Source organism: Mya arenaria, chromosome 8, assembly GCF_026914265.1.
Source record: "Mya arenaria isolate MELC-2E11 chromosome 8, ASM2691426v1".
Classification (NCBI taxonomy): domain Eukaryota; kingdom Metazoa; phylum Mollusca; class Bivalvia; order Myida; family Myidae; genus Mya; species Mya arenaria.
Genome location: NC_069129.1, coordinates 66,296,148 through 66,315,624, shown reverse-complemented (window position 1 = coordinate 66,315,624; position 19,477 = coordinate 66,296,148). Strand labels below are relative to the sequence as shown.

General features: G+C 37.0%; 1 protein-coding gene across 1 annotated transcript; it reads right to left on the bottom strand.

Annotated features, from left to right (window-relative positions):
• Positions 1-4,708: 4,708 nt before the first annotated feature.
• Positions 4,709-8,507, bottom strand: LOC128244988 (GDP-D-glycero-alpha-D-manno-heptose dehydrogenase-like). Its single transcript, XM_052963165.1, has 2 exons — positions 8,151-8,507; positions 4,709-6,847 (listed from the first exon to the last, which is right to left on the bottom strand). Exon 2 carries the CDS (start codon positions 6,836-6,838, stop codon positions 5,906-5,908), a length of 933 nt encoding a protein of 310 aa, XP_052819125.1. The 5' UTR covers positions 6,839-6,847; positions 8,151-8,507; the 3' UTR covers positions 4,709-5,905.
• Between the last annotated feature and the right edge of the window lie 10,970 nt (positions 8,508-19,477).

Here is a 19,477-nt window from a genome sequence, read left to right as displayed (position 1 = left end):
CGAATGTTGAGTTAAGGCCAACATTTTACTTCAAGTATCACCCAGACCCCAATTTCTCGAAACTTTTTAAGCTTAACAGGCTTAAGTAGCTTATTGCATTTAGCCAAAATAGATACTGAAATTGATTTTTGATGAATGAAAAATGGATTAATGTGATTATCATTTATCATTTTCTACAGAATCAAATGCCTTTTTAGGTCGTAACTTATGGTGGTGGTGATATTGCCTTTGTACGATGATAATAATTCCCGTGAAATGTGATATTGAATATGGTGATGGTATTTCCCGAGTCAAGTGATGATATTTCTTGTAAAAAGATATTGTCCAGTAAAGGATGATGCTATTGCGCGAATAAGGTGTAGATATTGCGTAAGTAACGTGATGATATTTGCGCGAGTAAGGAGATGATATTGCGTGAGTAACGTGGTGATATCGCTATAGAAGCATTATGATATTACACGAGTGACGTGATATTATTGCTCGAGTAACGTGATGCTATTGCGTGAGTAAAGGGATGATCTTGCGCAAGTAACGCGCTGATATTGCTCGAGAAAGGGTGATAATATTGCTTGAGTAAGGTGATGATATTGCGCGAGTAAGGTGATGATATTGCTAGAGTAACGTGATGTTTTACGCAAGTAACGTAATTATATTGCACGAGTAAAGTAATGATATTTCTTGAGTAAGGCTGACGATATTGCGCGAGTAGCGTGGTGATATTGCTCGCATAAGGGACTCTTATTGCTCGAGTAAGTGTGGTGATATTGCGCGAGTAAGGGTGATGAACTGCGCGAGTAAGGGTGTTGATATTGCTCGAGTAAGGGTGGTGACAATCCTCGAGTAAGGGTGATGTTACTGCGCGAGTAAGGGTGGTGATATTTCTCGAGTGAGGGTGGTGATATTGCAAGAGTTATGGGAATGATATTGCACATGTAAGGGTGATGATATTGTTCGAGTTACATGATGATGTTTGCTCGAGTAAGGGTGATGTGATTGCTTGAGTAAGGATGATGCTATGGCTCGAGTAAGGGGATGATATTGCTGGAGTAAGGGTGATGTTATTGCTCGAGTAAGGGTGATGTTATTGCTCGAGTAAGGGTGATGCTATGGCTCGAGTAAGGGGATGATATTGCTGGAGTAAGGGTGATGTTATTGCTTGAGTAAGGATGATGCTATGGCTCGAGTAAGGGGATGATATTGCTGGAGTAAGGGTGATGTTATTGCTCGAGTAAGGGTGATGTTATTGCTCGAGTAAGGGTGATGCTATGGCTCGAGTAAGGGGATGATATTGCTGGAGTAAGGGTGATGTTATTGCTCGAGTAAGGGTGATGCTATGGCTCGAGTAAGGGGATGATATTGCTCGAGTAAGGGTGATGTGATTGCTTGAGTAAGGATGATGCTATGGCTCGAGTAAGGGGATGATATTGCTGGAGTAAGGGTGATGTTATTGCTCGAGTAAGGGTGATGTTATTGCTCGAGTAAGGGTGATGATATTGTTCGAGTTACATGATGATGTTTGCTCGAGTAAGGGTGATGTGATTGCTTGAGTAAGGATGATGCTATGGCTCGAGTAAGGTGATGATATTGCTGGAGTAAGGGTGATGTTATTGCTCGAGTAAGGGTGATGATATTGCTGGAGTAAGGGTGATGTTATTGCTCGAGTAATGGTTATGATATTGCTCGAGTAAGGGTGATGTTATTGCTCGAGTAAGGTGATGATATTGCTGGAGTAAGGGTGATGTTATTGCTCGAGTAAGGGTGATGTTATTGCTCGAGTAAGGGTGATGTTATTGCTCGAGTAATGGTTATGATATTGCTCGAGTAAGGGTGATGTTATTGCTCGAGTAAGGTGATGATATTGCTGGAGTAAGGGTGATGTTATTGCTCGAGTAAGGGTGATGTTATTGCTCGAGTAAGGGTGATGTTATTGCTCGAGTAAGGGGATGATATTGCTGGAGTAAGGGTGATGTTATTGCTCGAGTAAGGGTGATGTTATTGCACATGTAAGGGTGATGATATTGTTCGAGTTACATGATGATGTTTGCTCGAGTAAGGGTGATGTGATTGCTTGAGTAAGGATGATGCTATGGCTCGAGTAAGGGGATGATATTGCTCGAGTAAGGGTGATGTTATTGCTCGAGTAAGGGTGATGTTATTGCTCGAGTAAGGGTGATGATATTGCTCGAGTAAGGGGATGATATTGCGCGAGTTAGGGGATGATATTGCTGGAGTAATGGTTATGATATTGCTCGAGTAAGGGTGATGTGATTGCTTGAGTAAGGATGATGCTATGGCTCGAGTAAGGGGATGATATTGCTCGAGTAAGGGTGATGATATTGCTCGAGTAAGGGTGATGATATCGCTCGAGTTAAGCGTGATGATATCGCTCGAGTAAGTGTGATAATATTGCTCGAGTGAGTGTGATATTATTGCTCGAAAAAGAGTTAGGGGGATGATGTTGCGCGAGTTAGGAGGATGATGTTGCGCGAGTTAGTGTGAAGATGTTGCACGAGTTAGGAGGATGATGTTGTGCGAGTTAGGGGGATGATGTTGCGCGAGTTAGGGGGATGATATTGCGCGAGTTAGGGGGATGATATTGCGTGAGTTAGGGGAATAATGTTGTGCGAGTGAGTGTAATGATGTTGAGCGAGTTAGGGGGATAATATTGCGCGAGTTAGGGGGATGATATTGCGCGAGTTAGTGTGATGATGTTGCGCGAGTTAGGGGGATAATATTGCGCGAGTAAGGGGGATGATGTTCCGCGAGTAAGGGTGATAATATTGCGCGAGTTAGGGTGATGATGTTGCGCGAGTTAGGGGGATGATGTTGCGCGAGTTAGGAGGATGATATTGCGCGAGTTAGTGTGATGATGTTGCGCGAGTTAGGGGATGATATTGCGCGAGTTAGGGTAATGATGTTGCGCGAATTAGGGGGATGATGTGCGCGAGTTAGGGGGATGATGTTGCGCGAGTTAGGGGGATGATATTGCGCGGGTTAGTGTGATGATGTTGCACGAGTTAGGGGAATGATATTGCGCGAGTTAGGGTGATAATATTGCGCGTGTTAGGGGGATGATATTGCACGAGTTAGGGGATTGATGTTGCGCGTGTTAGGAGGAGGATTTTGCGCGAGTTAGGGGGATGATATTGCGCGAGTTAGTGTGATGATGTTGCGCGAGTTAGGAGGATGATGTTGCGCGAGTAAGGGGGATGATGTTGCGCGAGTTAGGGGGATGATGTTGCGCGAGTTAGTGTGATGATATTGCGCGAGTTAGGAGGATTATATTGCGCGAGTTAGTGTGATGATATTGCGCGAGTTAGGAGGATGATATTGTGTGAGTTAGTGTGATGATGTTGCGCGAGTTAGGAGGATGATATTGCGCGAGTAAGGGGGATGATGTTGCGAAAGTTAGTGTGATGATGTTGCGCGAGTTAGGGGTGGAATTGCGCGAGTTTGGAGGATGATGTTGCGCGAGTTAGTGTGATGATATTGCGCGAGTTAGGGGGATGATATTGCGCGAGTTAGTGTGATGATGTTGCGCGAGTTAGGGGGATGATGTTGCGCGAGTTAGTGTGATGATATTGCGCGAGTTAGTGTGATGATGTTGCGCGAGTTAGGAGGATGATATTGCACGAGTTAATGTGATGATGTTGCGCGAGTCAGGGGGATGATGTTTCGCGAGTTAGGGTGATGATAATGCGCAAGTTAGGGGGATGATGTTGAGCGAGTTAGGGGGTGATGTTGCGCGAGTTAGGGTGATGATGTTATGCGAGTTAGGGGCATGATATTACGAGCGTTAGGGGGAAGATATTGCGTGAGTTAGGGGGGAGGGTGATATTGCGCGAGTTAGGGGGATGATATTGTGCGAGTTAAGGGGGTAATATTGCGCGAGTTAGGGTGATGATATTGCGCGAGTTAGGGGGATGATATTGCGCGAGTAAGGGTGATGATGTTGCTCGAGTTAGGGGGGTGATATTGCGCGAGTTAGGGAGATGATGTTGCTCGAGTTAGGGGGATGATGTTGCTCGAGTAAGGGGGGTGATATTGCGCGAGTAAGGGGGATGATGTTGCTCGAGTTAGGGGGATGATGTTGCGACAGTTAGGGGGGTGAAATTGTTCGGGATGTGTGATGAAATAGTCCAAATAAACCGATGATATTTCCCAAGTAATTCGATATTGCCGGAGTAACCTTAAGTTCATAATTCTGATTCATGAAGAAGATGTCGCCGTGTTATACGGAATGGCCAATGTTAATAAGCAAATAAAGTTTTGCTGTTTAATTTACATTTTGTCGATTTCGATTTTGACATAGTACGGAATAGTGCAGGTTTTATCCTGTCTTAAGCATCCATATTAAATGGGTTTTTTATTGACACACCATAAAGAAACATTGGTTTTAAGATTAATAATAATAATGATCAAATAACCCTTTTGAAGTTGTTTGTTTTCGTTAAATCATCGTTTACATTCCATTGACAGATCTATTGATTCATGTGCGGTAAAACTGAGTTCTTTATAGTTTAATCATCAGGCTTAAGAAGTGTGTTTCTGTTAGCTAAAATACATACTTACATTTGATTTTTATACATGAATTTGTTTTTATAGCTATTATCATAAAAGAGTTCTTATTTAAAGTCTTCACACTTTTAATTAAAGAAGTAAATGTTAGGCATATAATAGATAAAAAGAATAGTGAGCTTAGCTAAATTCTGTAATAATGGATTTAAGAAGATTCGAGAAATTGGGGTCAGTGGTCTGGACAGGGTCATTTCAACATTTTAGTCAAAATCGAAATACATGTATTGTCGAACAAACAAAACGCTCAGGAAAAAAACGAGAGTGAAAGATCGTATACATCAAAAGTTGATAATGAGCAATGGCCACTTACATTTGAGCCGCATCGCGCGATTTTAGGCCTTCAGACATATTTGCTATTAGTATGTTTTGGGACATTTGAATTGAATGACATTTGAGGAAGTAATTCTGAAATATTCATGTTGATATCACTTATATTGCGTATGAAACGTGTTTACAAGTGAGACCATGTATTGCGCATTTTGAATACTAAATTTAACGTCATTCACATGACGTCGCTACGAAAGAACATTATACAAATGACGTGCAAATTAACTTATCAATACTACAACTAGCTAATAATTTCATTGATTTGCTTAACACAGAACCTATAAGGAATATAAATGAATAAAAAGTGATGATGCATGTTTTAAACACAGACCATGATTATCAAAATAAGTCGCAACACAATCCAACGTTGCTTTGGAAACATGAGTAAATCAATGGCCATTAATCGTCGAGAAAATGATGCACAAATGCAATGCTTTGCATTTTTATATGTCAAATGTAATATACAGTATGTAAAAAACTTATGCAGGAAATTACGTCATAATATAAAAGAACTACGCCAAAGCGACACGTGACGTTTCGCCGCAAATCAGCAGAAGCAGAGTATGTATGTTCAAAATAGTTACAAACTTACAATTTTTCATGATGGTTCAGATAGTCCTGGCACCTTAATTTTCTTGAGTCATTGAAATACAGACCTTAGAATAAGCGACTCGAATTCGTGTCTTATTTCGAAGGAAAAAGTACCGCGAATAACTTTAAATTTAGAATGGAAACAAAACTGTATTGAATTTAAATTGCGTTCAATGCATCAAGCAATATAACAAAGTACGATGAAAAGTAAACACAATTAATTGGTCTATTTATAAAAGGAAAAATAAAAAGGTCAACAGTCGAAGATCAACAAAGGGCGCAAAATAAATATATGAAGCATTAACAAACATTGCAAAACGAGTATGGATTGAAATATGAATTCCGACCGCGGGTGATTTGGTCAATAATGGTTAAAGTGTACATTGTCAATTTCCATTTTTTTGAATGTTCACACGTTTTTATATCTTTTCGAATCGGCCTCGAACATGTGCGGTAAGATCTTAAGCATGTCCCGAATGCCCTCCTCTACCGTTATCGTGGACGTGTAGCCCAACTTCCGGATCTTCGCGTACGACACCTCGTAATCCCGCTTATCCTTGTCCACACCGGTGTTCGACTCCGTGATGTTACAACCCTCTACGTTTCGTTGGATAAGCCGTGCTACTTGAGATTTTGTCATGTTCATTTGGTCGTCCCCAACGTTGTAGGCCTGGCCTTTCATTTCTGTAGCGTGGTCGATGGCAAATATAAAGGCACGCGCAGCGTCCCGCACGTGCAAAAATGTGCGGCGGAAGCTCCCTTCGTAGAGATCGAATTCTTTTAATGTTAGCGCTTTGTTCGTTAAATCATTTATCAGTAAGTCAAGTCTCAATCTCGGGGATAGTCCGAACACTGTCGCTAGACGTAGGGCCGTGCCCCCGACAGCCAGTACCATCTTTTCTGCGTCTGCTTTGCTGCTACCGTACAGCGTTAACGGACTTATTTCTGTATTTTCGGTGCATATTCCATCGACTGCGCCATAACAGGACCCTGTGCTGGCATACACAAGAATCTGATTTGGTGTTTTCAAGTCTGTGATGTTCTCAGTGCCGACGATATTTGTGTTAATGGCCAGATCCGGGTCCTTATCGCAGGCTGGGTAACCCACGATGGCTGCCAGGTGGATGATGGCGTCCTTGTCCGCCATGACGGATGCCAGCTGTTCTCGGTCCCTGATATCGCCGCGCTTGATGGCTAGGTTCCGGTGGCTGGCAACCGGAAGTAACGGGTTTATACCCCAGATGAAGAGGTCGTAGATGGTCACGTGATGGCCCTGCTCGAGCAACATGGGCGTCATTGTGGAACCGAGGTACCCGGCGCCGCCAGTCAGAAGGATCCTCATGTTGGGATCCTGAAAGCCGGAAAATAGTACTACGTGAAAAATGCAATCAATTTATTCTGTTTCAGCAGTCAATGACATTACACTTTTTTTAACAAACTAATAAATGCAAAGAAAAGTACACGTACGTTTGAAAACTCGAAGGAGAACAAGACGTTTTACTATAAATTCAAGCAATGCTCGCATTCTTAAAAATACATATATTCAAAAACATTAACACTGGAAAATAAGCATCATTGTATTACATTTCTTAATATATTTTTTTGCGAGAAAAACTGTCCAACTTCTGACATTTTTATATCCTTAAAATATTGTTATACTATTAAATAATACTTTTTGATCTTTTTCATCAAGACTTTGAAAATCGAATTCAAAGTTTAATGAAATAAGTACACATAATGGAACAATAAACGAAACCATTGGCTGTGTCATGGACACTACAGCGTCACGGACACTACATCAAAGTTTTGCATCAGCATTGTGACTTTATAAGAATCAGGAAGATCTCAATTTCCTAGTGAGAAGAATTTTCCAAGACGTTCTTAAAACTGAATTGCTTATTATGAATTGGTTGATAATGTAAAATACGGTAAATGATGCGTCACGTACACTACAAATGTTGGTGATGTTTTAACAATGTGGACAGTTTATAATTGTTTTGTCTACAATAGCTATATCTATCTTTTTACAACATCTTAGTTGGTAAGTTTAGGGCTAAAATTAACTCAAAAACATTATTTGTAAATTAAAATTGATGTTGAAGAGTAAATATAATACAAAACTCGAAACTATATAACGAACCTTATTATGCCTCTACTTGAATTCTAATATTTTCTGAACCAATTAACTGAAGATGCCTATTCCAGTATCATTTAAATGCTATTTTGATTGTTCTATGGTAATTAATAGATAGGTAATTTTGTATGGAAATATTTCTTCTTTTTTTCAATGGCAACAACATTAAAAATACCCCCGTTTGAGGAACTATCCAAATAGATAGAAGGAAAAATGATTGATGTAAGAAAGCAATGTACTATCAGATTAGTTATAATATCACCTATGCCTACGATTAAATTTGATTTTGACAAAAATGCAAATATACGTGTGATATAAACATGTATGTATGACATGAACTACAAATAAATGTCTAAATCATTGCGAAAATGGCGAATATATTTCACCAAGTGGCACGAAAAGCTTCACAAGAGGGGTAGCAACGCGTGAAATATTCAGTTTTGGTGTTCACGAGGTGAAATATATTGCGATCTTACACTCAACAAGCATATATTATCCTCTATTATGTAAAAGACATTACCAAATACGTGGAACAAATTCCAAACACGAGCGAGAGTAGTCCGTCCTTTCTATGCACGATTATACGTCTGTTGAATTATCCAGTGGTAACCGTATGTAATCTCATCCTTCGGCTGTTTATTGATTAAATTGAATGAATGTTTAATTGAGTAATATCGTCATGAATGCGATTCACTTTAAAATAACGTGTATTGGTGCAATAGTTACCAATAGACTAATACGTAGACGTATCCATAGCCCACTTCATTGTTTTGAAATACGGTTACCACAACAACTTTGTCAGTTGTTGTAAGCAAGTCTGAAGTAAAATTACATTAAAAATTAAAATTTGCCGATTCAAAGTTACTCTGGAGCTTAAAAGTTCCTTAACTGCTTGCTTAGGATAAATAATTATACCTTAATAATTTTGCCGTTGAATATTCAAGTACAACCACAGATGGGATGAAACAGCTGGGTAACTTATTACATTGTATTATTACATATAACTTACGTATTATTTAATGCGCTTTAAAGCTGCACTCTCACAGATTTACAATTTTTACAACTTTTATTATTTTTTTTGTCTTGGAAAGAGAATTGTTTTGCGTAAATATCTGCAAACCAATGATTTAAGATTGCTGTGTGACATAACCTCTTATAGAATTGCCATAGGGGTATACAACGCAAGACTCTATAGAACTTCCAGTACATGTACATTCCGTATAACTCAATTCAAGGACACAATCGCTAGCTTACGTTTTATGCTAATTTATTTTTTGAAATGCGTACGTGTCTTAATGATAATTTTAAATACAACGTTATCGAACATGGCTACATGTTTAGCTGGTTTGGCAGTTTTTAAAATATGCACAGGATGTATATTAGCTGAACAGTCTGTTATTTCTGACAATAGTTTGAATCTGGCATATTTTAATATTATTATGCCAATCTTATTGATGGTGTCAGGTAATATAGAATCAAATCCTGGACCCGATCAGACCAGGCTTCGTGTATTTCAATGTTACATCATAACATTCGAAGTATTCGATCAAAAATGGACTATATAAAAAGTCATTTTATCGACTTGGACGTTTTGTGTTTTACAGAAACACACCTATCAAACGTGAAAAAAAGTGAACGACGATTTTCTACACATTGATGGTCATGAATTTATATTTAGAAAAGATAATTCGTCCCACTCTGGTGGTTTTTTAATGTACGTATCAGAATTCCTCCGACCGGTTCGCAATTATGACTTAGAAAATGATTTACCTGAATCTTTATGGGTTGCATTGAAATATAAAAACGAAAGATTTCTAATAGGCACGATTTATCGTAATCCTCATCTAACAGTTGATTTCTGGGATAGAGTGAACATTTGCCTAGAAAAGGCACACGATTTATGTAACAATATAGTTATTCTTGGCGATATAAACGAAGACCAACTTAACCAATCAATCGTAAATTTCGAGATATTATGACAATTAATTATTTGCGAAATTTTATAAACACCCCAACTAGAATAACACGCTCAACGCGAACCTTGTTAGACCCAATTGCCGTTTCACAGCACATAAATGTATTAAATTCTGGTGTATTTGAAACTCCTCAACATATAAGTGATCATTATTGTGCTTATGCTTACATCAAAAGTAGTTTTTTGTCAAGCTCTACCAAAACAAGAAAGGTATGGAACTACAAACGAGCAGATTTCAATAAAATAAACGAACTGATTAGAAATACCAATTGGAACCGCTTAAATAAAGGAGATATCGACCAAGCGACCAATCTTTTTACAAGAACATTTATCGAGATAACCGAAAAGTGTATCCCTACTTACTATGCATCTATTCGCTATTCTGATAAGCCATGGTATAACTCTGAAATTATAAAATTATCTAACAAACGCGACAAACTAAAAATCAAAGCGACACGATATGGCAATTTGTGTGATTGGATTGATTATAAAAAAGTAAGAAATAAAGTATCAAATATGACTAAACATGCAAAGGAACTATTTTTTAGTAACCTAGAGGACAAAATAATTGAGTTTAATTTAACCAATTCTCGGCTATATTGGAAAACTGTTCGAATGCTTGTGAAACAGAAAAGCAACAAGAGCAATGCAATATCTCCATTGCAAAATTTTGATAATTCTTACTCCTTCACTGATACAGGGAAGGCGAATTCCCTGAATGACTATTTCGTTTCAATTTCGAGTATCGACGATGATAATGTGCCTTTACCAGACTTTAACATAAGGACAAATAGTGTACTAAGCCACATCAACATTATTGAAACCGAAGTAAAAGACATCCTCGATAATCTTGATATTAATAAAGCTAGTGGACCTGACGAAATTAGTTATAGAATGCTAAAGAATACCTCATCTTCCGTTTGTATTCCACTCTGCATTCGTTTTAATAGATCGATTCGAGAATGTATATATCCTACAAAATGGAAACTCGCAAATGTAATGCCATTGCATAAAAAGAGTGATCGGACATCCATGTCCAACTATAGACCGATATCTTTGATGAGTTGTGTTGGAAAGGTAATGGAACGCATTCTTTTCAATCACATTTACAATTATATGCATCAAAACAATCTTATTTATAAGCACCAGTCGGGTTTTATCCCCGGACACTCAACGGTTCATCAACTAATAGATATATATATTACCAAATCTGTAAATCTTTCAACGACAAACAATCTACAAGCATTGTTTTTTGCGACATATCTAAGGCTTTTGACAGGGTTTGGCACAGGGGCCTTATTTTTAAACTCAACGAATATGGAATTTCAGGCTATGTTCTAAGATGGCTGTCTCATTATCTACTGAATATGTCTCAAAGAGTGTTCATAGGTACATCCTTCTCTAATTTTAAGCCCGTCACAGCTGGGGTCCCACAGGGCTCTGTTCTAGGTCCACTTCTCTTTCTTCTTTACGTGAACGATATAGCTGATACCCTTGAGAGCACAACTAGGCTTTTTGCGGATGACAGCTCTCTCGCCGTTTCATCTTCTAACACAGCTGACATAGAAACTACTATTAATACCGATCTACAGAAAATCTCCGACTGGTCTAGACAATGGCTGGTACTATTCAACCCCTTAAAACAGAAGCTATATTTTGTTCACTTACTAACCAGCAACGGCCATCTCTCTTGTTTGATACTACGCCGCTAATACTTAGCGATTGTCACAAACATTTAGGAGTCACGTTGAGTCCTGATGGTGCATGGCACCAACATATAGATTCAATCGTTAGTTCTGCCCGGAAAATTCTTGGTTCTATGCAAGCCCTAAAATATAAACTTCATCGTAAAACTCTTCATCAAATTTATATATCATATTTAAGACCAATTCTAGAGTACGCCTCAGTTGTCTGGGATAGTTGTACAATTTATGAAAAGGAGACCTTGGAAAAACTGCAATACGAAGCAGCAAGAATTGTTACTGGTCTCACACGTTCATTTTCAATCGCTAGATTAATTAAGGAAATCGGCTGGATTTCATTGTCGGATAGAAGAAAAATGCAAAAGTTAATTTTAGTTTACAAATATATCCACGGTGAACTGCCGTCGTATTTATCAGCACACTTTCCACAAACAGTCAATGATTCTAATCCTTATAATCTGAGAAACAATGAAAATTTTAATACAATGAATAGACGCCTCGAAATATATAATCGTTCAACGATACCGTCATCCTTGTCATTGTGGAATTCACTAGTTATAGAAACATGACACTCACCATCTCTCTCAATGTTTAAGCGTCAATTAAAAGATCAATTTAAACAAACCCCCATCCCATCTTATTATACTTGTGGAGAACGTCGCTTCTCGGTATATCATGCGCGACTTAGAACCTTTTGCAGTGACCTAAATTCCGACTTGTTTAACAACCACCTTCGAGACTCTCCACTATGTATTAATTGCAATGTAGAAGAAGATTCACTTGAAAGATAAACAATTAGTATTGACACAGTACTCGCTCATGTTTTTGACCAAGAATAAGTTTTCCCGGTAATGCATCTAAAAACTCTTCCTTTATTATTATTTTACCTTATGATATCGAAATTGCAGGAAAGATACAGTTATATTATAAAAAAAAGGTATTTTGGTTTTAGCGGGGTGCGAACATGCCGGTAATGTCCAGAAAAAAAATAGAAAATAAAAGTCCAGACCACCAGGACTATTTTAAATAGTCAATATTTTGACCTCTTAACAATACATTGATAACATCACGTGATAATGCCAATCAACCGTCCACGCAACAACATGAACGACTATATACATATCTGCGATTTTCAATAAACAACACTGATAATTTGTCATTCGAAAATATTTGCATCGCATCTATGTTAGAAACAGGAGATATATTTTCTTCATGTGAATGTTCAGTATTTCTGCAAAGCGCAATGCTCCGCCCACGTATCTACCTTATTATCATACAGTGAGTCAGTTGTCTTGCTAGGGAATTCGTTATTATTTCACATACATTTCTGTTTTAAAAAAACATCGTGTGGATTCGGGATGGTATCAGACATCATATGAGACTCTATCATAGAAATATACTTACTTTTGACCCTTTAATTATGCAATTATAAGTGGCGCCTTGGACATTGACCTATGTCACTCGTGGACGAAATGGACATATTCATATATTAGTGGTTTATAAATATGCATATTCAACATGCTCAAGACTCTGGACTGAAATTACTGAGAAATCTTCATACACTTTCCGTTCCATTCGGCATTACATGACTATACTAACAAATTGTAGCTGATCGAAAGCCTGTCAACGCTTTAAGCGCTTTGATTTTAACCGAATTAGTGTAATACGCATTTAATAATACGTGTTGTTTGTTTATACTTACACAAGTAAATGGTTTGTTGCGACACAGTACATACTAACAATTTTAATAAAAAAAAGTCAAATAAGAGTCGATTTAGGCTATTTTAAACATAGAAAATGTCCTTATAAATGAATTACAATCACAAAACAAAAACAAATTATAGGATGAAATGAAATATAATAATTTCATTTAAACAGTCTGGTTTGATATCTTACGCCAAATGAACATTTAATTGCATCTTTAATACGATCCATTTTTTTTTCTATGGTTGAACGAGTCCTCCGGGTTTATTTTCGGGGAATAAACCTGACTGGATCCGCGAGGTCCAAGATTCTATTTTTAACCGATATTATCTTGTTCCTTGGTAGCGTCCAAAATATATAAACACAGCTATAAACATGCATTTATTTTGATTCAGTGCGCGTTCTTTTTTTATTTTTTTTGCGTATTCTGATTTTTTTTTGCGTTTTGTAACTCGTCGATATTAAAATAATTGCTTTTTCTATCACTTTAATTGCGTATTAACTATCTTCCGACAACTTCCCATTTGTGACAAAGTATATTATTTAAATACTTTGTCACAGTTGGAAATTGTATGAAGTAGGATTAAATCATATTACGTACGTTGTTTAAGTAATATCTGGATATGTTTGAGAGATGTTGGTGGGTTGAAGAGGAGTAGTATAGGATGGTGGGAGGCAAAACAGCGCACCGGATATCTGTCGATTAACGTACAACATATCGGTCATAAGATAGGACGGCACTTCTCAAGGATGGTTAAGGATCAACAAGGGGTCAACTTATCAACGAATGAATCGCACTTTTTTTCGAAATTATATTTCTGAGTAGATATACTATCTATTTTTGAACCAGAAGCTTCATGGGTCAGTTTTTGCAATGTTTATTTGACTTTGCTATTATATTGTTCAATTGGTTGCACTTAAATACTATTTGACTTTGCTATTATAATGTTCAATTGGTAGCACTTAAATACTATCAGCTGAAAATCATTAGCTAACGATATTTTGCCGTTCACTCGTTGTTACGGTCGTCTCGACTTTGGCGTTAACTGCGTTTCAGTAAACACAATATCGTTAGGAAATTTATCACCTAGATTCTTTACGAGTGTACCCGACGTCTTTTAAGCAGTTAAAGGTTTACGAAGATCTGGTCCCAATATCACGAAAATACTTCAGTCAAATCTTAATCTCAACTCATTTTTCCACATAGTCTCAAGATTTATCAAAATAATATATATTTTTACACCTTTTAAAGACGCATTCTATCAATGTTGATCAACGCCAAGATTCCAAGGGAAGAATTCTACAGCCAAAAATGTATTCGAGTAGAATTCATTGGGTGTTTTTTTTACAATTACTCAAGTATATTTTAAGCTTAAAATCTTTGAAATATTTACACAATCTTTTTATCAACACATTTTATGAGAAAATAAATTTACAAAAAAACATATAGACAATATTTTGAATCAATAACTATCTATATACTAATATAGTATGTTTTTATGTTGAAAATTGAGTTGATATTGAGATTTGACGTAAGTATTTTAGTGATATTGGGGACTGAGGCCCTGGGTTTCCTGGTTAATGATCTTAATCGTCTATGGGTTTTTTTCAATGGGTTCATCTGACTTCCTTCATTTCGCATTTACCTATTTGAAAAAGTAACCATTGAAAAAAGCGCACGTAATTAGATACACATGATATTAAAAGATTCACAGATACATGTATCGTAGGCTATGTATCAATCTCTCCTATTTGAATATTCCTTGAAAAAAGGTAATCATTCACCAGACTGTGAAACGTTTGTTTATTTGAGTGTATCAATGTCTTACCGCGCATATTGGCTACATAATGGCTTGACCGCGCCATGGCGCCATTACGACTTAAATTGAACGAACGGAAAAACACGATTTGTTTACTACGACATTACTAACAATTGAAGTTGACCTACCGTTGTTCGAGACTCACATTCTGACCAAGTGAAAATGAATATTAGGTAGAAAATATGGCTTATAATAAACAAATATTTTTTACCTAGTGACTTAATATTTGACCAAACACAGCCCATATATCCTAAATTTCACTTAAAACTTATATCAACAAAAAAAAGCTAAAACACTGCATTTAGTTTATGATAAAATTAAAAAAAAATACGAACTACTTCTACAGATGTACCGGCATACATCCCTCGGTTGTTTTCGATATAAATGGCCGAGGAGCTTCGAATGTTTCGGGTAAGGTACAACCATCATCTTTGGGTAAGGTACAACCATACTTTTAGGGTAAGGTACAGCCATCAAGTTTGTTTATGGTACAAACGTCATTTATGGCTAAGGTTCAATCATCATTTTTGTTTAAGGTACAACCATCAGTTTTGGGTAAGGTATAACCATCAGTTTTGGGTAAGGTATAACCATCAGTTTTGGGTAAGGTACAACCATCAGTTTTGGGTAAGGTATAACCATCATTTTGGGGTAAGGTACAACCATCATTTTTGGGTAAGGTACAACCATCAGTTTTGGGTAAGGTACAACCATCAGTTTTGGGTAAGGTACAACCATCAGTTTTGGGTAAGGTACAACCATCAGTTTTGGGTAAGGTATAACCATCATTTTTGGGTAAGGTACAACCATCAGTTTTGGGTAAGGTACAACCATCAGTTTTGGGTAAGGTACAACCATCAGTTTTGGGTAAGGTACAACCATCAGTTTTGGGTAAGGTTTAACCATCATTTTTGGGTAAGGTACAACCATCAGTTTTGGGTAAGGTATAACCATCAGTTTTGGGTAAGGTACAACCATATTTTTGTGTCCTCTGAACAAACAACATGTATATAATTGTAATTGTAGTAGTAACTAGAGAAAATATTTTCCCTTCCGTCATACTATGTACTCGGAACACTGAATGATGATGAAAACAACGATAACGACAATGGCGACGACGATGACAATGAACGTGAAAATACGTCAGTTTATTTCTTGTGCAGACAAAAAAAAAACAAGAATTCATAACTCCACTGTGATCACTAATTGTGGAAAAGTCCGTGTCAATTTAATTGGTAAAAGTACTCTCGAAAAATTCGATGCTGAGAATCTCAGAAACACTAGAGGTACGTTTTGTTGTTGTTGTTTTTAATTCCCGGAGATTTTTATCCCCCGCCGGAAGACCGGGGAAGGATAAAAATTCCGGGGGATTTTTCCCCCGCTGGGGATATGGTATGTATGTAAGTCCCTTTTACAATAAAGACAACAATTGGCACCCTTTTTATTGAAGTATAATTATCAGGTTGTTTTTAATATATTCACATTGTACTGCCCAATATACATTTACATTAGTAACATATTTGGAACGACAATATTGTGCACTACTGAAACATCCGAGCAGTTCCCACCCCATAAGCGACTCATTTAACTCGCGGACTTCTTGTGTGTTTTTTTAAATATCGAATTACAATGGAAATTATCACAAGAGTCGTCACACAGATCGACTACATTACAGTTTTTAAGCAGAATTCCTGAGTCGAATAATAAAGGGTCATCATTTGCATTACATGCACGGTAGTAATTCTCTGATTTGTTAAGAACGTTGGATGGTTGGGAGACCTTGCATATAGTTTCAATGCAAGTACTTGCTGAGATATTGACTTATGTACTCTTCCAAGCAAACATATACCAGAATTTCAAAGTCCAAAAAAAATCATGTTTTACATTTTCTGTTATCTTACTTGATTAATCAAGTAGATTGGATGGTAAAGTACATTGTATGAAGTCTCACGGCAATACATTACTTAGTGGTAAATAAGTGTATTTGAACTTACATGCCAAACCTTAAGGGCCATAATTAGCATTATATAATACATGCAAAATAGAGTAATATTACATCGTTAATTCAGTAGAAGTTGGATATTGGTAACACATATTAAATGTGTCGTGATGTGTTTGCCGAGATAATGACTTAAAGCTGATTCCATGCAAATCCATCCACCATCTTCTTCGAATAGTCCAGCAAATGAAATAAAACAATTTAAACCAGGGGCCGTATTCAATATGCATCTTAGTGAATATTTTCAACTTAGTGAGAATTTCGTAATTTTTGACAACGATTATTTTAAATATCCGCTACTTTTCATCAGATTTATTCATATGCATATATTGTTTAGACCATTTTCTTGCTTATTTTCATATTTTTGGTTTACAAACATTGTTCGTTTTCTTAAAATTCAAATTAGAAAAATGGCAATTTTTCACTTAGGGCTATTCCAGTTAAACATATGTCCCACCCCAGGACGGCAAAATAAAGAAATTCTGTAGGGGGTAGGTCTTTTTCTTAATTTGCTACTGTAGGGGGTGGTGATAAGTCCAATTTCGCTTCTATAGGGGTGCGTCATTTTCTTTTTTGCTTCTGACCGTATCTGCTCATTTATATTCACTGCCCGATGGTGAAATACCGGGTTTTTTTTATCCATATAACATATTTTACCGAACGTCGTGTACAGAATTGGTTTGGATACAAATTTTCGCGATATTACGAGTCGGTTCCGCGGTACCGGAAATCAGAAGAAGTTGCGTCCCTTGACAACAAGATGGCGGAGGCGCCAGAATTTGTAAAGTCGTGGTCGAAGACCAACCTACAAAATTGGCTAGAAACCAATAGTTGCGCCGCATGTGTGGATACGTTTCGTGGTAAGTATACCAAATTGCAGTGTTCGACACTAACGGGGTCCCGGGATCCCGAGGACACCAGTTTTTCAGGAGGGACACCTGAACTTCGAAGTCCGGTATTCCGTCGGGACACTTTAAATTTCTGACTGATAAACGCTAAATATCAATAAATAAGTAGCAATTAATTTATTACCTAAATTCGGGCTCCCTAAATTTCTTGACAGCACATGTCAAAAAAATATTATTAATTATCATTATCGGACTCATCAAAGCGAAAGTATAGCTGACTATTTGACTATAGTTACGTCATGAATCTATAAATAAACAGGTCATTTCACAGGCGCATGCAGGTTAACGCTTCCGTTTTGTTGTTTACATTTTAAACAAGGTCAGAGCTGACAGAGATTTATTATCGGTAAAATACTTATGTGGAATTGTTTTGCTTATGTGTCAGAACCGCCCAAAAAGATGCCAACTCTGATGATACCTTTTATATAATATGATACGACATTTGAGTATTTACAGTAACATTTACGACACAAAAGAACTGCATCCTACATTCAGCATTCTTTGTTAATTGGCATTCAACTTATCAATATTCTTTGTTAATTTTTAAGACATATATTTTATGCCTTGATAAAAAATAATAGAAATAAAATTTGCAGGGTTTTATTCATTAATTCAATAAATTTATAAAATTTTATGACTTTTTGGCGCGAAAATTAACATGTATACACAATTTTTGGTCGTCTGCTCTTCCAGTATGCACTACGACTGTTGGGCAGTCTGATTGATTTATCAACAGCTCTACTAAATATTGATTGGAGTTTTCACAAGCCAGATGTAATATTCCTACAGTTTCTTAATGAAAAGCACCGACATTTGACAAGACCCTGAACCATGATGTATTTTATGCGTATTTTCCAAAAATCTAAAAATAGTAACAACATCAAGTTTTTGTTTACATTGTATCCATCTCTGTTTTTGACTGAAAACAAAAGGGACTTAGACATTCTCCCGCTTTTGAACCCAATCTACCAACTTAGAGACCAAAATATACCTCACTGCCATTCAGTGCTACTAACCTGTCATTACATGCTGCTGAAAACATGTATAATAATTATGGTGGTTTATACTTGCATTACAAATTGAAAAGTAAAAGGATGTTGAATTTAATATTAAAACAGGCTCAACAATGAAAAAATGTAAAAAGTGGAAGGGACTCCTAATTTCAGGAAGGGACACCTGATTTCAAATGTTGGTGTCCCTTCGGGATCCCTTGGAAAAATGGTTAGTGTCGACCCCTGAAATTGACAACAGTTGTCTAGAATTTTATTAGAAATCATAATTTGTACGTATTGCGTAAATGTTATAAATCCGAATGTTTCGTCCCCTTAACATTTCGACCACAAGTTATTTTAAGGTTGTATATAATTACATGGGTGAAAGTTTCAGCCTCATGTGGCTTAATATGCACTTATAGCAACATATGAAGAAACAAGAGAACCGTGGTGTGTAGGTTATAGTCCATATAATGGAAAATAACCAAATTTATTAATGGAAAATAACAAAATTTATTACAAGCGAAGCCAAGTAATAAGTTTTGTTATTTTCCATTACATGAGCTGTAACCGACTTATAGTTCACCCTAGTTTCTAAGCCAATCATCGAACAAGGCCGTATACAGCGTGCCCATTGGCTGCTCGAAGTTCATTTGGCGCGCGCCATGTCTGTTGACCTAGTTATAATAATTAACTTATTGGATGCAGATGTGATCTTATATGAAACCTATTCGAGCAAAGATTTG